Source organism: Dreissena polymorpha, chromosome 12 (genome assembly GCF_020536995.1).
Source record: "Dreissena polymorpha isolate Duluth1 chromosome 12, UMN_Dpol_1.0, whole genome shotgun sequence".
In the NCBI taxonomy this organism is placed as follows: Eukaryota; Metazoa; Mollusca; class Bivalvia; order Myida; family Dreissenidae; genus Dreissena; species Dreissena polymorpha.
The window spans coordinates 23,142,762-23,170,538 of NC_068366.1; the positions used below are offsets into that span (position 1 = coordinate 23,142,762).

The 27,777-nt window shown below is 34.5% G+C and overlaps 1 protein-coding gene across 1 annotated transcript; it reads left to right on the forward strand.

Annotated features, from left to right (window-relative positions):
• The first annotated feature begins 1,162 nt into the window (after positions 1 to 1,162).
• On the forward strand, positions 1,163 to 27,016 carry LOC127852438 (transient receptor potential cation channel subfamily M member 2-like). Its single transcript, XM_052386393.1, has 8 exons — positions 1,163 to 1,625; positions 2,680 to 2,759; positions 5,023 to 5,197; positions 5,607 to 5,787; positions 7,072 to 7,235; positions 7,959 to 8,148; positions 8,638 to 8,842; positions 26,920 to 27,016. The coding sequence occupies exons 1-8, from the start codon at positions 1,521 to 1,523 to the stop codon at positions 27,014 to 27,016; spliced, it is 1,197 nt and encodes a 398-aa protein (XP_052242353.1). The 5' UTR covers positions 1,163 to 1,520.
• The last annotated feature ends 761 nt before the right edge of the window (positions 27,017 to 27,777 follow it).

Here is a 27,777-nt window from a genome sequence, read left to right on the forward strand (position 1 = left end):
TCGTACAATAACAACAGCCGACTATGCAATAAAGTAGAAATCTTAAAATAAAACAAGCTACCATGGTAATTGCTTCTTTTTAAAAGTGCAATTTCTCAATCCATGTCATCATCTTCACAATGGTACTTTTCTGAGTGTGCTTTCTTGCTTATTGCATGCATCTTGATCACTACCTGTACATTACTTTTTTTCAAACGCACTGGTTGACATACATCTATAACAAAAAAGCTGATTATTTCACTTTTCTTTCACAGTATTTGAACATCTGATATTATTTATGCCGTTATTACCTTTTGCATACACACATACAGACGTAGACTCGTTATAATAATTGAATTTTCTATACAGTCCAGTAATGTTCCATCATAATAAAGCAACAAAACAGTTTAACAAGGTCACACTTGATGATATTTCAGTTGCAAGTATTGATAGTTCCAGAACAACGCATTTTCAGCGGAGACAAACATATTTTATGTAAATATTGAGAAAGTTTCGCCACAAATAAATGGAGTTAGTAATTTATTTAATGTTCGCACTTATATCATCTGTCGAAGTATTTATGTTACAGTTTAGTTTAGAAAATTACTGTACAGTTATAAGAATATAAGTTATACTGTATAAGAAAATATTGTCGCGAAAATAGACGAAGCGTGGCATGAACGTCGGGTTGCATATATTTGGGTACAGGTATGTCAAAAACTGATGCGTATAATCAGCCTGTTGTCATAACAATTTCTTTGTGAATGTTAAAGGCCTGAAATTTATTATATACGTCATAATGAAATACTTCACTCAGGGTTAAATTATCTGCCACTTCAATGCTTGATTATTGTAATAATGTTTCCAGATCTGGTATTAGGCAGACAATATACTTGCAACATACTCCAATAACTGGTGGTTGTATACTAATACATTCACAATCAACTGGGAAAATACATCGAACGCATGCACAGTAAAATACTGACAACATATTATGTAGGTATATACTTTTAAATTAAGTTCGAAATGATAAGTATTGCTTACATTTAGATAGGCTAACACTGTTTTTTTTAAACCAAGTTAACATTTCAAATTGTTCCTATAAATAGCAATTAATGTGTGCTTGCCAGTCAAGTGTGCAATACTTACTTCTCGTAAAGGCTGCCGCACTTACAGATTTCGCGTAGTATTAACGTGATAGATAAACACTGTTGTTTCATTAACCATTTTAAGTGTCGTATTGACTATGTAAACGTCAATTGTATATGCTCTTTCAACGCATTAAAACCAATGTAAACTAGAATAGGAACATGGTGTTTAGTAATAAGCTTGTGTAGCATGATATGCTGTTATTGTGTCATGCAGATGAAAGCTTAAATTTATGTAAAGAAGTGCTTTGTTTTCAACTGTCACAGTAAACGTTCATCTGTGTTTTGTGCAATGTTAAGTCTGTATACTATGAAATAAAATAAATTAATGCAATCAAACACTAAGGGGCCTTCTATTTACTGGAATATTTATTCGTGATAAATACAATAAGGATGGAGTCAGATAGAATTGACTCAAATGAGTCAAGTTATGAGAGAAGTCCTTCGATACAGGAAAAATTCCGTGGCGTCATGGCAGAAATGAAGAAATTTCATTCAGTGGGTTGTTATAGATATTTAAATATTCATGTTTACATTCTGCATACACCTATTTTAGCTTTAGTGAGTTTTTGTGATCACCTTTTGTCCGTCGTTCGTCGTGCCTCATGTGCCGTCCGTTGTCTGTCGTCAACATATTACTTGTGAACATTCTACAAGCCACATTTATTGACCGACATATTGTCATACTGGCATATCGGCAGGGTTAGAAGCATGGATGGGTTAATACAATAGGTCACTATGTCCGTTTTCTTTACATAGCGATAGTGAAACCTTATTAACACTCTAGTCACACGTTTTGCCCAATCATTGTGAAATTTGTGAATAACATTCGTTCTTATGATATCTGGGACAAGTTGGGAAAATTATCTGGTCCGTTGGCATTAATTGCTGCCGGGGGACGTGCCAGTTTTTATTATAATAAAACCTTGAGAACACTCTAGAATTCACATTTTCGTTCCGACCCCCACGAAACTTGCTCAGAACGTTTGTTCAATTGACATGTTAGCGGAATTACAAAATGGTTTATGTCCGTTTCAAAACATTGTCTCAAGTAGGCGGGTATTTTTAAAAATATGGCTACATTAAAAAGTTGTCAACATTTTAAGAGTCATTTTTACCTATATTCATTAAACCGTATCGAAACATTTGCTTCAATTATATCTAAGATTAATTTAAAAATGATTCCGGTCCGTTTTGACAGCACGTGGATAGGGCCGTTCATTACATAGCTATAGTGGAATGTTGTGGCAACTTAAGAAGTAAAATGTTTCGCCCAAACTTCATCATAATTGCTTAGTGCATTTGTTCTTATGATATCTCGGTTAAGTTATAGTAGTGTAATGGACACAAACGAAAACCTGCTTAGAACCATAAGCGTCTTCCAGTCTCACGTGATCGACCTCTTGACCTCTCGTTATATTTTAGAAGCAGTAATGGCAGGGCCATCACTATTCAATGTTTCTAAAAAAACACTTGTTGTTATATATAATACAGTCAGATATTTGTTACAAACAAGTTGTCGTCTATTGAATCTTTTTGCTTGTAATTTCAGAACATGGACGAGGAGACGAGATGGATCCGAACGCATATCAAAATGCGGGAGTGTTCTTATTTTATACCTGATTCTTCTGAGTAAGTGTGGTGAAATGATTAGGAGCTTTGATAATATTATTTAGTTGCTTGGATTAAATTATGTTGTTTTGTTGAAGTTGACTGACGTGGTATTATTATATGATTTCTGTGATGTTTTTTGTTTGGATTCTGTTATTATATGATTTGGTTTTGATTTGGTTTTGATGATGAATTTAGATTGTGGTCAATGTATATAGTTGTTGTTCTGGATGGGTCCGAGTGAAAACCCGTTATACCAAGCACAAACTCGACCGGACCAAATGTCCGGTTTTCAGGAAGGTGTAATTTACTAAGAGTTAAAGGTAATCGCAATAAAACATGTGCATATGTCCTTCAGATTTATTTCAATATGTTATATTATAACAAAAATGTAATTATTTGTTACATAATTACTATTTAAATTAATTATAAAACGCTTTAGCCTTGAGTATCATGCCGAAATGCATTGCAGAGAAAATAACGTAAACGTAAACTTCATCGTCATTTGTTTGGGACCTAAGAAGCAAATATGAGGTTTCTGAACACGTACATGGATAGTAATCAATGTGATCAGTGTCTATACTTTTTGTTAGATTTTATACCCATTTATGTGTTAGTTTGAACATAATAAATTATACAATATTGTAATGTGCATAACATTTTTAAAGCATAAGTAGAGAAAATGTTAAACCACAAATAATTGTTACGTTTAACTATAGTTAGAAAGTATAACTATTGTTTTTTAAATAATTGTATATGAAATTCAATTTCATTTAACTATAAACTATACATTCTTATATAGAGTCGCAATATAGTGTAAAACCTTTTTCCATAGGTATCGCTTTAGGTGGTCCGAATCCCAAAGCGGGGCCTAAAAATCGAAAACTGTTCAACTGTTGTTGTGTTTTGCGTAATTTCCCACCCTTTTCGGTTTACCGAGGCAAATGTGTGCATTGAAACAAAGCAATGAACCGCTTCACATGACTGTCTGTTATCGGAACATATAAGAGACCGCTTTATTTCGCCCATGAAAGGGACTAGGTCAATAAAAAAGCCACCAAATAGGCCGCTTCTGTGAACAACATTAATTAGCATTTTGTTATATATGTATATCATTTGGGATTGATTGTTTAGCCCTTTTAATGTTTGCATTTTAATGTCATAATTTTGATTTTCTATTTTCTATATCCATTGGTTGGACAGGGTTATTTACCAATCAGGATAGCGCAGTTGGTTACCTCCTAAGTCGATTCCTTGTTTATTATTTTCTGACTTGTTGCTATTTGCTTCTATATAATTTGTAATTTATTATAATAATATATTTTATCAACTTTATTCATACGTTTTTGCAAAGTGAATTTTTGTAAAACAAATATATTTTCCATTTTTATAGGAATCCATTTTTTCGTTGTCATACACATGTAGTCCATTCAAATATATAGGGGGAAACGGGACCAGAGCATCTGTTCGTAATTTAGAGGATTTCGGTCTATAGAGAGTTTCGCTTTGAGGTACAGTGTGTTTAGGTGAATTGACTTGGTTGTTGTGATGAAATAACTGTGCATACTATGATGAAATTATTCCGTTAATGTAGAAGTTAAATTGTATTATATTGTTAGTCTTTATTGAGATGTTGTTTACATGTAGGAACTCCGATTTCGTCATTTTTTATTTCATTGTTTTGAAACATAAATCAAAACACATTTCATGTATTGTTCAAACGGAAAAAAACAAGTGTGTTAAAAGTAAGTGCACGTCCTGTTTTGAAATGAAAAGGATGTTGGTTTACCAAGATAATCTTATCGCAGTCTTGAGTGTTTTGTTTCTTAAACTTTAACGTTAGACCGATTATGTTCATCAGTTGACATATATAAAAAGCTAATTCTAAATTTTAAAAATATGAATGGTCTATAAAACATTAAACTGGCCCTTTATGTCCTTAACATTATTATTTCACGAGTGTGTTCGTACATATTCATGTATTCGCATAAGTTATTGACAATATACAAATACTGGATAAACTGTCTTGTTTGTCTACCGGTCGCAACTGAGCTGTGTTGCCTTTTCAGCAACATAATTAAATCAAATTGTTTTGTTTAATTCTTAGCTTCAGAGAATTGTGAAAATTAACTATGAAAATTAACTGATTGGTCATGGTAATTTATTTACTTATTGTATCACTTTAATGTGTAATAATCACAAATCTGGTGATCTCAGCCCTTCAAAATAAACAAATCTCTTGATCGACATTCAACTAGCCTGTTCAATTATTTGTTTTTATCAGTAAAGAAGGTGAAAACTGCAAGTGTGCTTACAAGCTAAGCCAGCACAGTGAATGTGCAAAGGACAAACCCGTTGGTCCCAACATGAATTGGGATTACAAGAAGCATTCCAAACAGAAAATGACAAATGCTTTTGGAGAGATCGAGTTTGTTGGATACGGAGGCAACATTGGAAAGGTACGTGAATGTAATACCAATCAATGTGCTGAAATCATAGATAGTCGTTTGGCAAAAGAGAAAAGAACGTCATATGAAACACTAAAATCAAAATCGAATGAAGCCAATTTCAAACAAGTTAAAATAATGATTATTATTGCCAAGCAATTTTTTCTCCAGTTTTGTTGCACCCCCTTACTTCGATGTAAGTATTTGCAGACGTCAAATTAAATAGTATGTCATGTGATTCCATATCTCGACAGCGAGGTACTCAAGACCTTTGGCTCACATGTAATAAGACACATTTTAACAATTTAGTCAAATGAATTTTGCCAAATGTTGAGCCAGAGAGAGGGAGCCCAGTTTAATGTTTGCCCCTGACATGTTTACAAAAGATGAGTCTCACATTTGTTACATTGTCGACAAACAGTACATCCGTGTGGACGTGGATACAAAGATGAGTCGCATGCTGGAGTTGTTAATGAGCGTGTGGGGTCTCGACAAGCCCACACTGCTAATTTCAGTCACTGGGGGCGCAAACAACTTCATGCTAGATAAGCGACTTCGTGACACCTTGAGGCGAGGTCTCATGAAGATCTCTCTCACCACAGGTAGGATTGTGAGAAATAATGCTTGCGTTTGTAGACACCTGCGATAACCGTAGTCTTTAGTGCCACAAATTCAAACGTGTATCGCTTTTGACCTCAAACTAGCGCAGTGACCTCCCCTGTTTCACTGCTTTCAATATCATTGAGATGGTTAGAGAACTGGCCACACACTATTCGCTTAAGGTCAATCTTGCACATACATTTTATTCATATTCTGTTGATTGCTCTGCATTGTGGAATCATTTACATGTTATACTATCTTTACATGTAAAAGGTAATAAAAAAATAGCAACTTGTCACCAATAAATTACCTGACTTTAAAGAAATATGTCAGAAAAGTAGTTTTTCTCGAAAATATGTTAATATCTGAACATAACCTTACATCGAAAATACAGTCTTTGAGCGTTCAAACGCTTTGAGTTAAATGTTAAAATACATTTATATAATATTTCAGTTCACTTCAGCAAAACGTGCCCATGGTGCGCTTTTTGTGGCATTTTTTTCGTCGTACGTGTGTCTGTATCAAACAAATTTTGTAAGCCACATAATATTGTGCAATTCAGTGTTAAAATGCAATAAAATTGCTATTTAAGGGTTAGGTTAGTATCGCTTGATATTTATTTGAAAGAACGTTTTTGCATCTGTCGTCAAGGTTTTCTAAAACAGCATTTCCAAAAAAAATTCATGAACGTTCACACTATTTAGTCATCCGTTTGTGAATATATTTCGGAGTTATATAAATCGCCACATTGACTGAATATAGGTCATCAGAACTGAATAATGCATTGTTAAGTGAAAAAACACACACAAATGAAACCCCTAGGCCAACATTGTTGAATATTTGGTTGTAACATCCGATTGTGTACTCTACAAACTGTTTTTTGTTAAATGAAGCTTATAGAGTAATAACTATGTACACCGTTTAAAATCGCTGGAAAAACTTTTCTTTTCAAACAACGAGGCCAAAAGCTCTCAGATTTAAAATGTATCATTCTTTAGTGTTACTCTTTAAAGTCTGCTCAAATTGTGCCCTTGGTCAGAAATGGCTATGCCTGAGGGGTCAAATGGTTTTGATTAAATAGGAAAATTTATTTTAAAATATTGACCTCTGTAAGTGATTTTTGTTGAATACAGAGATATAAGCAGCCACGTTAACAGTACCCCGTTACGTATTAGTCTATTTATCAAAATATACCAAACATCTTATACCAGAATATGGAATTTCCAACTTCTGGTGACTACAAATTGATGTGTATGTAAAAGCCCTGTCATTGCCTCGTTTAAAAGGAGCTTGGATAGTGACAGGAGGGATACACGCTGGTGTGGGTCGTGGCGTGGGGGAGGCAGTGAAGGAGTTTAGGGTTGCTTCTACGTCCACGAACCCGGCCATCGCCATTGGAATAGCGCCCTGGGGCTGCATTCAGAACAAGGAGTCGCTCATTGAGGAGAATGTGTGTTATTTTCAATGTCTTATGTACAAATGACTATTATGGGGTTTAGTTTTCTACTATGAATACTTTATGAATTATTTTGTACATGAACATTTATTTGTAACAATTTTAATATGTTAAGTTTTAGCATGTGAACTTCAGTGGTCATTTCCAATAAATGTTTTATTTATAAAACATAATGATATGCCCATAAAAATCCACACTTGATTGTCTTCTTTGTCGAAATAAAAAACGTGTAATGTAAGAATGTATTGCATGTTTTGCCATGGATAGATTCTAATAATATATGTACATTTAAACAAAATAATAATTGTTTTAGAGTGTTATAAAAGAGATAGTTAAAATTCATACTGTATAAAATTTTCGTTCGTTAATACGATCATAATTTACACTAGTTTTCGCTGTAAACGTTTGTTATAAATCCAAATGGTCACATTTCAGTTTTAAAAACTCTGGGCGGCTAACTGCATGCCACAAGCTCTCCAAAGGATAAACATGTACAGAAGACATAATTAAAGTGGCTCTATAGCAGCGATTTTGTGTGTTGTCTTGTCTTGTAAACATTGATTGTATGGTACTATTGCTGAAAACAAACATTGCACTTTAACTGTCTTCCTAAAAGTAGCTAAACATATATGTGAAATAAGTTAAGCTTTTAAAGTCCTGGTATTAATTGTCTGTTTGGGTTATTATCAATTATAAATGAAACTTTCCCCTTTTCAGAGTGAAGGTCTCAGGCCCGCAAACTACAGGATAGAAAAAAAGCAGAAACCAAACGAAATCTTCCTTGACCCAAACCACTCGCACTTCATCCTCGTGGACAATGCTACACAACACAAGTTTGATGTGGAAATTCCATTCCGTTCTAAACTTGAGAAGGAGATTGCTCACATGAAGACGGAGACTGGGGAAAGTAAGTTTTGAGTGTGTTTTCCTCAAATTCGTAAATACCCTTGATGGAATTTGATTGACATCGCCTTGTTTTGTTTGCTACATGTGAAAGTTTGTTTCTTTTCTGAAGGAATTATTATCTGATACATGAAAGTTGAATTAAACCTCCATTACATTCATATTAAATAGTCAAACGATTAAAACAATACCTGTTGTTATGAGCAAAATAGGTTTGTCTATGTAATAGAGCAGGTTTCTATGTGGCAGGCGTTCATAAATATAATATTCTTATGAATAAATAGTTGCAAACTTTCAAAAAATAAAACAAACAAAAAGTCAGTATTTACATATCTCTTTGATGTTAAATCTTTTATTTAGCCCTAAAATTTGTTTTGCATCAACTTATCTGTATAATAAAATTAATGTTGCCTGCGTGTCGGTAAGTTCGGCCATCACAAACATTAATGAAACAAACTTAAATGTTATATCTCTACATGACCTTTATGTTCAGATGCTGTATCGGTTCCCATTGTTCAGCTGGTTCTTGGAGGGAGAGCAGACACGTTTGAGACTGTCCATCATGCCATACAGAACAATACTCCCACCGTGATCATAAAGGGATCGAACAGAGCAGCCGATATTCTTGCTTACGCTTACCTGAATGCCGAAGAAGAAGAAGTTGAAGCCAAAGACCGTACTGGAAAGAAGCAGAAAAAGTATTATAAACCTTTTATTATTATAAATGATTTTTTTATCAACTATTAATTTTGATTATCACGGTAGGTCAGGTTTGCGTAGCTGCCATATAATTGAGGTTGACGACATTCTTAGATTTATAAGTGTTCATTTGTATTCATTAGTTCTAGCAATAAGCAAAATGATTTTGAGACCGATGTGTTGAAACTGTTATTTATGTAAGTTGTTTGGAATTTGCCTTCACAGTATTTTGAAATTGAACAAACATGTCATTCCTATTCACTTTATTTTAATGGAGAACAAAACAATATGTGAACCTCTCACAGCATTAACTTTTTCCAATACCACACTATGGTCCAAAAACTTTTTTACAGCTTTCCACAGATTAAAGATATATATGTTCTTATCTCTTCGCGATAAGAGAGGCTGCTCAACTGTTCGCAGTTTGTTCCTTAAAATTTAATAATACTTTTTGAACATGATAAATGATAACTGTACTAATATTTTCGCAATTTTCCACAGATTGAGACAATGCTTTACTTTGCAAACTTTTTCCAAGATATGAAGTGATATTTATCTTTTCCCCCACAATGTGATCATATAATCGTTCACACTTGTCACAGTATGAGGTCTTTGCCATTTTCAAATTTCACATATTCAACACCTTGGATGGAAATTAGTGGTTGACGGTGTGCCCGGGACAAGAAGATTTAGACCTGGACAACTCAAATTCAATAGTTAGTAGTCCGGCTGGGCAAAAACTGGTGACTGTGGATTATTTGTTTTAAGAATATTCAAATACAAAGGCCAAGGAGATGTTTCAACATTTTACACAGACAATGTGTCACGTTAGCAATTGTGTTGTTTAGTTATCTATTATTGTATTAAATTAAAGGCAGAATTAGTTACACATGACACTACATGCAGATGGTACTGGGCTCGAAGTTTTTAGCTGGGAAACCAAAATGCTTAAGATGGTTGCCCGTGTAAAACGTTAGTTTCCATCCCTTAACACAGTTAGGATTACAGTACTGAACCTAACATAATATCTCAACAACGAAAACTTGTTTCCATACTTAACTATTCACACGTTTGCCACATGATTACCGTACTCCATTGAAGAGGACGATGATCATTTCCAACTGTGTATACTTTTGCACGTAGTATGGTGATTAACTTACTCAACTGTTCACACCTTTACCACAGAATAATTATACAATTTGGTATCAATCGTTTAGATTTTACTAAAAACCTATGCTGACCTGATGCATTTGTTGGTTTCTACTGCTATTAATAAATCTTGACATGCCCCCCTTAAAAAATTTGCTTCTGCCGACATGATATATTAAGGAAAGCTAAAAATAATATAAGTATTATTGTTTTCAGCATATTTAATAGGTTTAACATTTATCGGCGTCTATAAGCATACTTTAAACAATTATGCGATGTTTCTACATAAGATATACAGACAATTAAGTTACATTTATAGCAGCCCTATTGAAAATAGAAGGACAGATTCGACCACAATAAATATGTTTGTCCAAAGCTAAATGTCAGTTGTAGGCCTGTAGAAAAACGGTATAGACCGTTGTATCTTCTCAAAACTATGTCCATACACACGCTTATACAATACCAAACAAATAATTTACCCTCATATGTGAGAAATCTGGGCAGCTAAAGAATGCAGGGGTGTTATTGTACAATTTGGAAAAGTGAAATGCCAAATATGTTTCTAGAACATAAATATGCCAAAAACTGACCTTAAGCTTAAAACTTTTAACCACTATGTTTCTATAAATAGCTTGGTGATATTCATTATTTTTTTAGCGAACAAATATAACTAGTAAAAGTAAGCGTAAGGGTAATTTGAAAACAGCTCTCAAAAACCTGCGCAAATATGGCAACATTTAGGACCAATGTCATCTGATAACTGAATATATTATCATGCCATATTAAATCTAGTGTATATAAACTCATGTATATTCAAATTCATGCGAGGAAAACAATACTAAAAGTGTTCCTTTAACAAATAGTTGCGAGTATTTAAAGTACTCCTATGTTAAATAAAATTGAAGATGCATTATTTGTTGAGATAGCATACATTAACATTTAGCCAAATAAAAAACATTTATATTCATGTACAAAACAAATTTAAGGGCTAAATAAAAGGTTTAACATCAAAGAGATATGTAAATACTGACTTTTTGTTCGTTTTATTTCTGTCTATCATAAAGATAATAATATGTTAGTGTTATTGTGGATTTATCCGACGAGTTTAAGAGTGGTTAACACGGCGAGGCTTGCTATTCTATTTATCCTGCAATATGTTTTTAAAAACACATCTTTGATGAGACAATAAAAATACTAGCGTATTATTGTTAAAAGAAATGAGCAAAATATATTAAATTAATTGAATCCAACCTCGCGCTGTGATATCTACTACCACTACAACTACTACGACTACCACTTAGACGACGACGACGGACGACGACGAACGACAAACGGACGACCGACCGACGGACGACCGACGGACGTCCGACGGACGACCGGAGGACGGAAGACAGACGGACGACCTGAGGACGGAAGACCGACGGACGACCGACGGACGTCCGACGAACGACCGACGGACGACCGACGAACGACCGGAGGCCGGACGACCGACGGACCACGACCGGAGGAAGGACGATGGACGACCAATGGACGACCGACGGACGACCGACCGACGGACAACGACGACGACTACGACAATTACTATGACGACGACTACTACTACTACTACTACTACTACTACTACTACTACTACTACTACTACTACTACTACTACTACAACTACTATTACTACTACTACTACTACTACTTTTACTACTACTTCTACTACTACTACTACTACTACTACTACTACTACTACTACTACTACTACTACTACTACTACTAGTACTACTACTACTACTACTACTATTACTACTACTACTACTACTAGCAACAGTAGCAGTAGCAGTAGCAGTAGTAGTAGTAGGAGGAGGAGCAGTATCAGCAGTAGCGATAGTAGTAATAGAAGTAGTAGTAGTAGTAGTAGTGGTAGTAGTAGTAGAAGTAGTAGTAGTAGTAGTAGTAGTAGTAGTAGTAGTATAAGTAGTAGTAGTAGTAGTAGTAGAAGTAGTAGTAGTTGTTGTTGTTGTAGTAGTAATAACAGTATTAGTAGTAATAGTAGTAGTAGTAGTAGTAGTAGCAGCAGGAGCAGCAGCAACAACAACAGCAGCAGCAGTAGTAGTAGTAGTAGTAATAGTAGTACTAATAGTAGTATGTTATGTTATGTCAGAGCCTTGCCTTTAGGACGTTTTCATTGGCTGATTAATTTGAGGGAACAAGATAGTATTTGATTGGCTGACTAACTCGTGGCCACGAGTTAGCTATGTCGGGATCTCGAGATCTCGAAATTCTCTCCTCTTTTGTTTCATGCACCCTTCTTTTATTTACTGCACCGCTCTTTTTTAATTGCACTCCTCTTTTATTTAGTTTTGCACTCCTCTTTTTTCTATCTCGTTGCCACGACATAGCTTACTCGAGATCCCGAGTTACTAAGTCGTTGCCACGAGATAGAAAAAAGAGGAGTGCAATTTAAAAAAAGAGGAGTGAATGTCACCTCTATGCCACCGTTGATATCACAATTATGTGTGATATTTTCCGGGTATGCCGCGCGAAATAGTTCTCAACAAATAAATGCAAAAGCAGAGCAACAAGACAAAATATCGCTTTATGCCTCGATTCAAATGTAATCAGCATTTCAAAGGTGACGCACCCTAGAAGAACACACAGGGTTTTGTTAAAACTTAAATGCTTGTCACTAAATCATAAGACAACATAATGAGATAGCTGTCATTTTCAACTTACAACATGTGTACCCCTACGTCAAGTACTAGAGTTGCGACACCTTAAGGGTTTCGCGTGATGGAATGAGTGGAGAGATGAAATCAAATTGAAAATCGATTATTTCTATAAAAAAATGGTACGAAAAAATATGTGGGTAGGAAAAAAAAACAAATTTGGGTACGAAAACAAATTTGAGTACGATAAAAAGGGTACAAACAAAATAAGGGAACGAAAAAACTATTTTGGTACGAAAAAAATGGGTACAAATAAAAAATAAGGTACGAAAAAATTTGTGTACGAAAAAAAAATGAGTACGAACAAATGGGTACGAAGAAATTTGGGTACGAACAAATTTGTGTACGAAAAAATTGGGTACAAAAAAATGTGGGTACGGAAAAAAAATTGGTTATAAAAAAAATTAGGGTACGAAAAACTATTTGGGTACGAAAAAAAAGGTTCAAATAAAAATTTGGGTACAAAAAAAATTGGGAACAAAACGAATTTGGGTACGAAAAAAATTTGAGTACGAACAAATGGGTTCAAAGAAATTTGGGTTCTAACAAATTTGTGTAAAAAAAAATTGGGTACGAAAAAAAATTTGGTTATGAAAACCTATAGGGAACGAAAAAATTAGGGTACAAAAAACTATTTGGGTACGAAAAAAAAAGGGTACATATATAAATTTGGGTACAAAAAAAATTGGGTACGAAACAAATTTTTGCACCGACGGACAGACGAAGCGGCGACTATATGCTCCCCCTAAAAAATTTGGGGGGGGAGCATAATAAACAAGTTATGGCAATTTAAAGGTGGTACGCAAACTTAATAATACATTTATCAATTATATGCTTATTCTAAGTGAAAAAAAGGCCATAATTGTTACAAAATGCTTGATACAGTTATCTGCTCTTGTTTATACATTGGGGTCATGTTGGTTAATAAGCAAAATACATGGTGTATGAACGCAATATGTCAAGTGACATAAAAAATATTTGAGGTCATATGCAAACTTTAACATAGATTTATCAATAATATGCATATTATTCTTAGTGAAAAAGGGCCTAATTCTGTTAAAATGCTTGATACAGTAAATGAGTTGTCTGCTCTTGTTTATAGATTGGGGTTATGTCGGTAATGAAGTATGCAAAATATAAAAGCAATATGTCAATGGACATAGGAAATATATTTGAGGTGGTACGCAAACATTCCAATGCGCACGCCGACGCCGGGTTGAGTAGGATAGCTCGACTATATATATTTCATATATAACAGTCAAGCTAAAATGTAAATATACCATAAACAACAGGCTAACCTCAATCACAACTTTAATGCAATGCTTATAACAATAGAGATACAATGATATGCCAGGGATTGAAACTAACTGTTTACTATTGTGGGCAACCATCTTTAGTATTTTGGTTGCCCAGATAAAGAATAACGAGCCCAGAAATATGAACATGTGAATATTATACATTCTTTTAATAAAATAATAGATAATTAAATACATTTGGTGACAACACATGTTCAATGCATGATGTTTGATTATGAGCCTGAATTGAATCATGTCCTATTCCTAAATAATGAATGTTATTTAACTAGTATTGATCCATGGTGATCAATTGTATTTCAATTTTTATTGCAGTGAATTGTTTTAAGCTTTAAAAAAAAGAAGTTTACCAACTTTTGAAATTGAGTTGCCCAGGCCAAAATCTACTTGCCCCGGGTTCACGGTAAACCACTTATTTCCATCCCTGTATGCTCTTCATTTCCTGTTCTTCCATCCCATTCTCAAAATTAAATTTAAAGCCGATATTTTTTAATAACATTAGTATGAATTACTAACCATTATCACCCAAAAAACAATTTTACAAAGCTGTAATCCCGTCGTAGAGATTTAGTTTACTATTATCAGTGTTCTCTTTAAATACCGGCTGCTAGCGATCTTGCCGGTTACATTAAATCTTGATGCCGGCTACTTTTCCCAAATATATCAAGTAAATGTCACAAATGCTTTGGTTTTACTGCATAGTTGCCGGCCATATAACTGGCTACTCAAATTTTTCTGGAAAACACTGAACTATGCATGACAAACACACAAAAATTAAATACATCTTAGATTCATTGTAAAAAATAAATTGACACTTCCAGCTTGTCGTCACTAAAATCCAAAGATTCAAATAATTTTCCACGAGATACGTCAACAATTGCGTAATCAAATGAATGAAAAATAAAAGTAAAGAAAGCCGGATTTTACATAAATTTCAGGTTGAAACACAACAAGGTAAAGGTAGTCGGTGAGATATAATAATAATACAGTTAGTAAGGCTCGTACCCTGGGTACGGTAAATATACTAAAACATACCCGGGAATTTTAACACTAAATCGGTTGTTGTCGGCTATTTTGTAAAAATTAATTATGTTTACATTTATGTCAATTTTCTGTTAAATGGCATTTATACAATGTATTATCAAAACTCATTTTTACAATCATTAATGTGATTCAATTTAAAATCTTAAATTGTTTAAAGTCGCGTCATTGTATGACGTTGTCAAGTATATTTTCCGCGATGTCGCACGTTCACTTTTTACCGTCATAGATTTTTTTAAAGAAACATTTTTTGGTTTGCGAGGTCCGTTAAATGGGGAACACCATATTTGGTATTTATATTATGTTTTAACAAATAATTCATGCTGTGTAATAAATATTGTATAAGATATTTCGATATTTATTGAAAATGTTTCAAATTGTTATTTATGAAACCTTTTATTCTAATGAGTGTATGCTATCATATTATACTTCGAATAGCAGATCTGTTGTACTATAATCGTATTATTCATTCTTTATTGTTAATTTCATTTATTGTAGAGAATCGTCAATGTTACATCTAGACGCCAATCCTTGTCGTTAGTGTTAGTTTTCAATGCTTGTTATCATTGCCGTCAATGTTAGTCGTCAATCCTTATCGTCATTATACATGAAGGAAATAAAAGCACAAACAGAGACGTATTCTTGATTACTTGATTATTCCTACAGCGTCCTCTCAACACTCATACTAAAAAGCATGTTGATGCAGATTTTTTTTAAAGAGAAGTTTCTTTAAGGTAAACAATATTGTTTTACTTTAATCGCTAGCATGTTTAACGACATCGGATTTTTGGCAGATATACAACTCGGATACAATCTAATATTTGCGGGTATGTTTAAGTTTCTTTACCGTACCCGGGCTACATGTAAGTAAAGTTAAGAGTACCCGGGGTACATGTACCGGTAAGTAGTACCCGAGCCGAGAATGTCAATTGAAGGTGTTAGAGATGCATTGAACCATAAGATTAAAAAGGGTAATTAACCACGGGCTTATTAAAATTAAAACGATGACATTACATTGTACCAGCTGTTTATTGTTGTATACTGTAAGCTTGAAATATTTTAAATAATGTAAACAACTTACCTTGTATAAAGTTGGCACATTGTTGTCAGGTGTAGAAACTATTATACTTATTTCTGTTAAGTTGCACTGGCTGAACCAAAAGAATTATGTAGTCGTTTCTAAATAATCACGAAACAATCTACTAATGCATATATGCTTGCCAGTTGCTGAGTTTGTGCATTTCCATTCATTATACTATCGGCCTTGGCAAACAGCGTAGACTCAGATTAGACGCCGCATGATGTCTGCTATTTCGTATTTGGTACGCAGAAGATTTGCATATCCACGGGTGTTTTATGTCAAATGTTATGGTTTTCAATAGATCGTATACTTATCTACAAAACAGCGAATTAGCGTTCACTTTACATCATTTTTAATTATGTTATTTTGTTAATACTTTCTCGCGTTCTTTTCGCCATTGGTCGACGCCGTCTGCTATTTCCAACGATGAAGATTTCCATATCCACTGGCATTTTTTTATGTCAAATGTTAGTGTTTTCCAATGGATCGTATACTTATCTACAAAACAGATAAGTAGCGTTCACTTTACATCGTTTGAGATGATGTTTTTTTGTAAATACTTTCTAAGCGTTCATTCTGACGAAGTCGACCATTTTGACGGGTGTGAAGAAATACCGAATTTCCCGTAATTACCAAAATCCTCAGAAATCCACGAGATCCCACGAAATCCCCATTAATATTGATTGTGTATTGAAAAACTGCGTATTTTAATATAGATCGTTGCGAAATACGCTGAAATCACTAATGAAACATTGTTTTTATCAAAGTTTGATTTCGGGGATTTCGGTAGGGTTTCGGTATATCCACATAGAGCATTTTGTAATTCCGGTTATGTAAAACTTGCGAAACTTTTTCGTGATTTAATCAAAAAACTTGATTTTTCCCAGGTATAACGCCTACGCCAACAGGTAGATCGCATTCTGGTACATATACATGTCAAATTTCAGCAAACGTGCTAGGCCAGTTTTCAAGAAGCACAAATCGCGACTATATGCCTCAACTTAACGAAACTTAGCCCCCTTTATCATTCGTTCGAATGAACGTCATCAATGATGACGTCCAATACATCACTCATTCCATACCAGTATTGCGACACCTTAAGGGTTTCGCGTGATGGAATGAGTGTGGAGTTCAAATAAATTTGAGATTTTTTTCTGTGCAAATGATGATTGCAACTATACAGTACTTCTTGCAGAGATTGTTTATATTTAAGCCTAGGCCACTTAATTACAGATGTTGTTATTTCGGCCGGACCACTAGCTTTTTTAAGCCATAAACAATCAAGTGTCATAAAAATTAGCGACAGTGTAACAATGTTTAGTTTCGTAATATTCATTTATTAAGGCATAACTTTTCCCTTTGACATGAACTTAATTCAGAATGGCCTCTCAAAATAGGGCATTGTTACAAAATGGGCAAAAGTCAAGGGCAATATCGTCAAAATGCACTTTAACAACTCGGGTGACATTGAGCTTAAGTCGATTTTTTCTGTAAAATATTTTTACAGCGAACACACATAATGTCATTCTTTTTTAAGAAATACATGTCTTATGACTTAATATGATTATTAGACTGTATATATCTTTTTTTTAAACAACCTACACAATATATTATTATTATAACCATAAGTTATGATAAGTGTTCAATTTCATCAGTGTATACTTAGGGAAAATAAAACCAATAGTGCAAACATTGGCTCTATTATCTTATTGACAAAAAAGTACTCTCCAAGACACCCCAGACACTTACATGTACCAAATTCATGATTAAACATTTATAATTGCTAAATTTTGGAAAACCTTTAAGTAAATTTGCGTATTAACTATTTCATATTTGAGGATTTTGAAAATTATGGACCCGAACGTCTGGTGTGTTTCGTCCCAATATCAGTCTGCAAAACTAAGTTTTTTGTCTTCATAGCCAATGTGGCTATGAATCTTTTAAAATGTCATAGCCAGAAGAGTTTCATGTCCAGAAAAAATAATTTACAGTGACATTATTATGAAAGTAATATCAACAGTCGTTATATATCAATTGCAATTGGGGGGGGGGGGGTAAGATTGCAAACTAATCAGTATCCCAGGTTTCAAACTTTTATTCCATCACATCTGACACTGAGAGATTTTTACAATATTTTGAAATATTATTTTCATTATTTATGATATGAATGATAAACACTGTTACGGTTATTTCGTTATTTCAAAGCTATTGTAATAAAGACATTTAAACGTTTTACTTAATGTATAAAACCCCTCGCACTATTATTTTATTTATCGGCGTAGAATGCAAGTTCAGTTTACCAAAAGTATTACTTTTAAATAGGCGAGCCAGACTTTACACTCTCTATAATATCTAAGGGAGATGACTAATGATAGAAAACTAAGGGAAGTAATTAAGCGTTGTCACTGTAAGAATTTACACCTGGAATGCGTAATTGATTATAACATGTAATTGGTTTATTTGCTCTGAATTTTTTTCATTGCAATTCAGGCAATATATATTCATTTTTTCTATCGCTAGAGCCGAGATTTCATCGCATTGGCAATCAGGCTTTGGGTTAATTTTGCAGACTGCCCAATATTACAGAAAGTAAACTTGTGAACTTCTGGATCAAGCACAAAAATTACATTAATTAATAATTGCTTTTAAGTAGGGTATAAGAAAAGATGTGTTAGTCAGAAACACAATGCCCCCTTCTGCACCACTTTGAAGCCATATATTTGACCTTTGACCTTGAAGAATGACCTTGACATTTCACCTGTCAAAATTTGCAGGTCCATGAGATAGACATGCATGCCATATATCAAGTAGCTATCTTCAAATTTGCAAAAATATTGACCAATGTTAAAGTTTTCGGACGGACAGATAGACTGACAGAGAGACAGACAGACAGTTCAAAAATATATGCCACCCTTTGAGGGCATAAAAAGGTTCCCATACGTCTTTCTCTTACAGTAGGTCATATTGAAATAATGCTTATGACCAGAAGTTACAAACTTTACTTACTGTTAATGTTTTGTCGACTCGTACCGTGTTTCCGGGACTCATCAGTTGGAGAAACACCATCAACTTGAGTCAACAGAACAACTTTAAAACTGCTAAATAACTTTTAAACTAACAACAATAATTTTAAAGCGAGATTATACGATTTTGTTAAATATTTATGAATTTATATAAAATGTGTAAAAAACATATTATATATAATACATATATTTCAATATCAAATAAAATTAAAGTTAAGAAGAACAGGAAAAGAAACTACGCTGAGGCTGATATTTGGGCCATTTACCAGGCCTTTTACCTGGTGCGCTGACTGCGATGTAGTTTTTCTTGGGTGAAAAGTCTCCTGTAAATGGCAAAATAACGCATAACAAATGCTAAATGTAAACATTGATTGGGAATCTTTCATTAGTATGTTTATATTCCTACTCACATAAATTGTGTTCTCCCCCATCTGTGTTTACACGGGCTTTGGACCGTTCCCTGAGAACAAAGCGTTCACAGGAAGCCACATTAAGGAGTGACACATCGGCACCTCCCCACCCTCGAACCGAAACTCTGAGTTCGGGGGTGTCTTACCCGTCGTTGTTGATTTGACCTAGATTTTAACCCTATTTGAACTAAATAAAACACCAATCCAGATATCATCAAGATAAACATTCCGGTTAAATTTCATAAAGATTGGATGAAAACTGTGACCTGTATTGTCTACACAAGGTTTTTCTATCATTTGACCTAGTGACCTAGTTTTTGACCCCAGATGACCCAAATACAATCCCAACCCAGATTTCATCAAAATAAACATTCTCATCGAATTATATATGAAAACTGTGACCTCTATTGCCTACACAACGTTTTTCTATTATTTGACCTAGTGACCTAGTTTTTTTACCCCAAATGACCCAAATACAATCCAACCCAGATTTCATCAAGATAACATTCTGACTTAATTTCATACATATTTGATGAAAACATGTTGACATATTAGTTGTAAATATATGTGTTTAGACGATGTACAATGTGCAAGTCTTGAATAAAAAAGTCTGTCTGTCTGTCTGTTTGTCTGTCTGTGACCTCTATTGTTTATACAAGGTTGTTCTATTATTTGACCTAGTTACCTAGTTTTTGACCTAGTGACCTAGTTTTTTACCAGACAACCCTAAAACAATCCCAATCCAGATTTCATCAAGATAAACATTTTGACCAAATTTTATAAAGACTGGATTGAAACTGTGACCTCTACTGTTCACACACACTGTTGAGAGACGCACGCACGGACGCCAGACAACACACAATCACATACAGTACAGGCAACGTGTACTTTAACAAACGCCACTCGTTGCGGTGTTCATTTTACGTTGTTCGCTTAAACAGATAAAAGTGTGATAGAAACGCAAAAATCACAACATTCGCCATATCTCTAAACTTTCAAATGAATTTCTGCATGTTTCTACTTAAAGATTTGATGAAATAAGCGCCCAATCAGAACAGGTGTATTGCAACATTCGTAAATCACCTGACGCCTAGTGTGCGCGTTGTGTAGAGTTCATGTTCTGTTACAAATTGTAGCCACAAATAAATACATGTATATATGCCCATGATATTTTCATTTTCTTTGTTCTGAACCATAAAAAGCGCGCACAAATTGGCGTGGGTGTATTTATTTTTGACACAAAATCTTCGTAGCGCAGACAACATTGGGATCTTTTAATTTCGATTTAAAGTTTCGTAGTGAATTTCTTCTCAAGTACCGGGGTAGCTCGCAAATTATTTGGAATTGACATTTCATCTGAATATAATAAAAATCAAACACGCTGTAACACGCTATATTTAGATTTCATGCAACATGTACAAGTCATTTTCTGGAAATCGGGAAAAATGAAACCCAATTTTGTGAAAACAAAAAGGGCAATTGCATTGATTAATACCATAAAAGTTAATAGTATTGATCATCTAAACGCTTAGTTTCAGTTTCCGACTTAACGTACTGCCCGAGTTTAAGTACACATAAAAAATGTGCACATAATATCAACATGTACATAAAGTATATGATTTTATTTTGTAAATGTACATTTAAAACGTGTGAATGACCCTCACAGACAGGTGTTTACGGTGGCTGCGCAGCATCGCGGTGATCACGGGTGTTCCCGTTTACGATAGCGTGCAATCGCGGCAATTTCAGGTGTCCGCCCCCCCCCCCCCCCCCCAAAATGTCACACATTGGGACAATTGAACACCGCGGACACGCGTTTTTGTCAAAAGTACACATTGCCTGTACTGTGAGCTCACCATGTAACTTTGTGACAGGTAAGCTAAAAATAGAGTAAATCAGGTACGTGAAGCAAAGTTTATGTGTAATTTTATAGGGAGGGCTACCATCCCGAAACCCAAAATACTGCCACATTTTATTTTAGCTTCATAGGCGCATCTGATAATTACAATTTTTTGGCCACAACTTTTTCAGCCATTTTTACTCTTTGTCCGAAAGTAGACTGTTACGCGCTTATTGATTGGATGACCAAAGTAATAATTAACCAAAGCTCGCGTCGTTATTTCATGTAAAGATAAAACATTGACCTTTCTGTATCAAATAGTCAGAGTACAGGGCACTCTACTATCTATGGCTATATATTAAAGAATTAAATCGAATTTAGTAGGATTGGCATCGTAATCGAATCAACGCATTTAATTATAGTTATAACTCGTATTAGCTGCTCAGTGGCAGGGGTATCAACGGGCGCCATCCGATTCAATGTTCCTAGGCTCGGCTTATATCACCTTATCGGGCTTCTTCTCCCATTTGTAGTTTAAAAATCCGAGTGTCACTTGTGTTCGGAGGCACAGCACTTTAAAAAAAAATTCCGAGTGTCACATGTGTTCGGACGCACAGCACTTAAAAAAAAAAATCCGAGTGTCACATGTGTTCGGAGGCACAGCACTTAAAAAAAATCCGAGTGTCACGTGTGTTCGGAGGCACAGCACTACATTAATCCGAGTGTCACTTGTGTTCGGAGGCACAGCACTACTATTTACGTAAAACATTAAATAACATTGACAAAGAAGATGATTTCTCCATTGCAACACAGACGCTCTATGCATTTAATACATAAAGTGCCTCGCCGATGATGCTAACGGTGCGTGCATAAAAATCGCACTCCGTTAAAAACGTTGACGTGGCTAAAAAACGTTCCTCCAGTACAGTTTTAATTTTATCGCGATTTTTTTTATTTTGGCTTTTAATTTTGAATATAATGATGTAGGGTCGCAGCAAAATAAAAGGCCCCGTTGGGGAACCGTAACCACAACATTATTTTGAACCCCGTTGATGCAGCACCCTGTAAATGTTATTAGCAATTTAACAATTGCTCAGTTATACAATTTTATTTCACGGTCAAAGAATTATTCCATTTCTGATATTGCTTGCAAATGCTATTTTACTTAAAATTAAGAAAATCAACTGACAAAAGCCTTAAAAACAAGAATATCAGTGAAACTGATGAATGCTCCCCGATGACGGGCTTTGTCAATCTATGTGTTAATAACCACCTAAAAAAACTATTATAAGCCTTGGTGACCAAGACCCCAGTGACCTCATCAAAAGGTAGAGGTCCATGCAAGGTACCTACATGCCAAATATGAAAGAGATCAGTAAAGAATTGAAGGTGCTATGAGAAACTGTTACAAAAGTGTGACAGAAGAATCTATTATTAGCCTCAATTACCTTGACCCCAATGACCTCAAACCTCATCATAAGGTAGAGGTCCATGCAATGTACCTTCATGCCAAATATGAAAGAGATCTGTTAAGAAACTGTAACAAAAGAGTGACAGAAAAATCTATTAGCCTCAGTTACCTTGACCCAAGTAACTTCAAACCTAATCAAAAGGTATAGGTCCATGCAAGGTACATACGTGCCAAATATGAAGGAGATCGGTTAGGTATTGAAGGTGCTATGACAAACTGTAAAAAAAGTGAGACATTAGAATCTATTATTAGCCTCAGTGACATTGACCCCATTGACCTCAAACCTCATCATAAGGTAGAGGTCCATGCAAGGTACCTACATGTACATGCCAAATAAGACAGACACACAGATTGTTTTATTGACGTAAACTTTGCAGTTTTTTGTCATTTACAAAATAGTTATACAAAGCATTAAGTCAATGTGAGAACAAATAAGAATATTTAAATATCATATTGATCGCGTAAAGATCATATAACACTGTATTATGTGAATTGGGAATAAGACATCAATTTGGGAATAAATTGTGTTTTATCAAAAGTGCATAATATGCAGTTTTATATGTTGCATTTTTTTAGTTTTACAAATTATACTTTAAACATATACTTGCATATATAATAGCATCATTAAAATTGATTATACTTCAAAACTGGATTTCTTATTAATAAAAAAAAACAAACTCATGAAATGATACTGTGTCCATGCCGCGCATGCACACGGTTTCAAAATACACTTTAAATGATACAAATTCAATCACTGTTAATGAAAAAGTCATGGAAAATTTCTTATTAAGCTTAAATTATAGATAATGTATTACAAAATATATGTAGATCATGAAATGAATAGTTTTGTTTGAGAAAATCACCAAAATGATGTCCATTCGCAGTTTGATGTCTTATTCCAAATTCACATAATACAGTGTTATATTCATACATACATGAATTTAAAAAAGAAGTTGTACATAATAAAGATTTGTTTTACAAGTATTAATAATAAAAAATAAATAAATGTATTCGTGTTTCGCTAGATTAACATATAGTACAGGGGTTTTTTTTAGAAAAAGGGGAAGACGCTGGACGCTGGGTAAAAGGGGAAAATCGAGCGCGAAAGAGACATATTTGGGGAAAAATAAAAACTGTTCATTTCAATGTCTATAACTCGCCTACAGACTTAAGGGATTTTTAGAAAAAGAGGCATGTCTCTGACATTTTTGTTCTTAAACACATGAACAAGTATGATATTAAAGTCAAAGTCCTAAATAAAGTTGCAGGTGTTGATCTAATAATGGGAAATGTTTTCAACTGGGGCCGGGGAACGATGTCAATATTATGATTTCAATTTCATGATGAATGGGTTGACGATCTAGATCTGCTACAGTATTGGAAGGGAAAGGTGCGGCAGCTGCCGATTGTCTACTTTCACTTTCACAATAATCCAACAGTATTAATCGATGTTGATTACATGTACTTCCGAATCCTGCTGAGTTTCAACGATTTTTGATAATTCATTCTTAAAAAATGCGTCAACGCAATTAATATTTTCCGAGTCCGAACGTTTTATTTTGTTCGTGTATGAACGCCAATTGTGAGACTTTTTTCTGTTTTAAATTTTATATCTTGGCTTTTACATAACCCATATAAAAATTAGACTGGTTTCCGGTAATTAATTGACGAAACACCCTTCTCGCGCAAGACCGGAATCCAGTAAAATAATCACATGATTAATACGATTAGTTGCCCGGTTTCCATGACGTAATTTAAGAGCTATATATAGAATCACTGGGATTCCCAGATTTGAGTGTTCGTCGAGAGAAAGAGAGAGAGAGATCGTTGTACATGGTACAAATTGGATAAGTGTAGACTTCCCAAAAGAAAAAAAATTCTTTGAGGGTAAAATATTATATTTTGGCGAAAAATTATATTTTTGGAGGGGAAATGGTATTTTTAGGGGAAAAATTCTGGTAGGGGAAGACGCCGAATATCGGTGTCACTTTCTTAGTAAAAAAAAACCCTGTTATACTGATGATGAAAACAATTATTTGTTATTAACTTTCATAGAAATATTGGAAATATAAGAAAGAGATTGGTTAAGTTTTAAAGGTGCTATGAGAAAATGTAACAAAAGTGTGACAGAAGGAAGGACAAACTGGCAACTATATGCTCCGCCGAAATTTTATTTTGGAGAGCATAAAAACTAATTACTAGAGAACATTATATTTACAAAACACAACAACATTAATCTAACAGTATTTACAATTTTACATGCAATAATATATTAATAATTAATATCCAATGCTAACACAAACCTAATCAAACATCATGTATATTTACATAACAAACAACATTAATTTTACAATATTTACATGCACAAAAACCCAATGAAACGTGTATATATTTACATAACACACAACATAAACTTTCATGTAACTCATCACCCTTCAATCCCATGAAGATGCTTTTCCGTTATCCAGCATTTTCCAGCATAGAGTAAAGTAAGATTGAGTTCATGGGTCGGAGTGGGCCGACAAGATACAGGTTATAAGTAGTCTTTTTATGTTTTGATACAAATTTCCTATGTTTATTCCGACAACCTATTTATTGGGATTGTTATTGTTGACATGTTTGTAGATATTTTGTTTTTTGTTTATTTGTTAAATAGATTTGACGATGGTAATATCAGATTTATGTAAAAATTTTTGATTTTATGTGCCTTTCAACAGATGCAGCCAGAGCAGGGCGAATAGACAAATAAGCCGATGACGCATGTCGCGGGACCTGTCATCTATGCCCTGCTCGGCGACACCTCTCGTGGCTATTGTTGATGGGTCGGAGTGGGCCGACAAGATACAGGTTATTAGTAGTCTATTTATGTTTTGATACAAATTTCCTATGTTTATTCCGACAACCTATTTATTGGGATTGTTATTGCTTGACATGTTTGTAGACATTTTGTTTTTTGTTTATTTGTTAAATAGATTTGATGATGGTAATTTCAGATTTATGTAAAAATTGTCGATTTTATGTGCCTTTCAACAGATGCAGCCAGAGCAGGGCGAATAGACAAGAAGCCGATGACGCTTGCCGAGGGACCTGTCATCTATGCCCTGCTCGGCGACACCTCTCGTGGCTATTGTTGATGGGTCAGAGTGGGCCGACAAGATACAGGTTATAAGTAGTCTATTTATGTTTTGATACAAATTTCCTATGTTTATTCCGACAACCTATTTATTGTGATTGTATTCACTCGACATGTTTGTAGATATTTTGTTTTTTGTTTATTTGTTAAATAGATTTGACGAAGATGACTCATCCATTGTGTCGTATGCGCTCTTTGCATTTAATACGTAAATCTCTGATATGATGGTGAACATGATTTTGTCTGTAATATCAGATTTATGTAAACAAAATTGATTATATGTGCCTAGCAGTTGTATGTTAGGTGCCTACATACATGCATGTACTCATGTTTTCTGAATATAATTTGTTCCATTAGAGACATGGCTTTTATTTCCTGGATGTAATTTTAAGTTATAAATGCAATTGTCGTTCATATATTAAAACAATGGCACATTCTTCAAGTGGTGTTCTCACTGTATTTATGGAAAAATTTTGTTGTTCTGTTTCCTCTAAATTTCCGTGGCACAATTGAACACGCTCATCACTGTAAAAAATATAGTGATTATTATCAACACACCCAACAGTAGTGTAGTGTTGGTGGTGATGATTGACAGACGCTTTGAACTCATAGGTCTCATTGTTAATAAAAATGTTATTATCAAGAGAGATTCTCTTTTGTGCACTACGATGAATATTTATTATCAGGAGACTGGGCGGTCTGACCAATTCACGTTTGACATCATGTAACTTTTCACCACAATGTTCACAATTAAGCAATTTCTGTTCCATTAGCCATTTGTTGATGCCCTCTTGTATACGTATTTGTGTTTCTGCTAGATCTACAAGATTGATTAAGATTCTTTGGGATCGGAATTGTTCTTTGATTTTTGAGGAACTGCAACTTTGACATGTTTTTGTAGTTTTGACAGTTCCCTTGTGGATTTGGCAATCGTATGTTTGATCAAGACGGTCAAAAAGTTTAACAAGGAACTCATCCGCATCGTGTTCTATTCCTAGGCGCCAACCAGGGAGCAGGGACTCTGTTAGTTTTATAATTGGCATTTTAGGGAGATCCCTTAGGGGTAAATTGTGATGCCGATAGGCACGATTTACAACCTCATTCAGTGCACAAAGAGGACAAATCTCATTTTGAAGGTGGTAACCAGAGCATTGCTGGTGCAAGTATTGACACTCCCTTAAGAAGGCATCAAAACTTCTGGTATGGCAAAGAGCTATAATTGGGGCATTCAAAAAGCACACATTATTTCCACTGTTTTGCAAACCTTTAAATGTTTGTCTGGAAATATCAGGTCGAGTTTTTAGGGACAGCAAATTTTCATTAGGTATGGGATCAAGAGGTGACAATTTTTTTGGGGGGGTTGGTAATTTCCTTTTCTTGTCACATGATGGGCCTCCGAGAGATAACTTATCGTTAAATTGTCTTTTTAAAACCTTTGGTTTAACAGATTTCTTCTTTTGGTAATTAGTCAAGGTTTCATAATCCTCTTGACTTATGTGTGGTGCTGCTTCAGCTACCAGATATTCCTGGGTTTCGATCAACTTTTCAAGCACTCTCATAATAACATTTGTATCGGTGTCTATAAACATAAGTTGCACGATGCGAATCAGTTCCTCTTTGTCCTTTTTGATACTTAGCCTTTTTGCAAAAGCTTGATCTATGATACTGTCTGCCAAATGATTATAATGAGTAGTCCAAAATGGGTCGCCACAGTTTTTATGTCGGTACATGCGTTCAGACTTAACTTTTACAGCTTCTT

Coding starts and splice junctions, on each gene's coding strand:
- LOC127852438 (XM_052386393.1), top strand. CDS start 1,521: ATGGAGTCAGATAGAATTGACTCAAATGAGTCAAGTTATGAGAGAAGT. Junction 2,760..5,022: donor TTTATACCTGATTCTTCTGA/GTAAGTGTGGTG, acceptor TGTTTTTATCAG/TAAAGAAGGTGAAAACTGCA. Junction 7,236..7,958: donor AGTCGCTCATTGAGGAGAAT/GTGTGTTATTTT, acceptor TCCCCTTTTCAG/AGTGAAGGTCTCAGGCCCGC.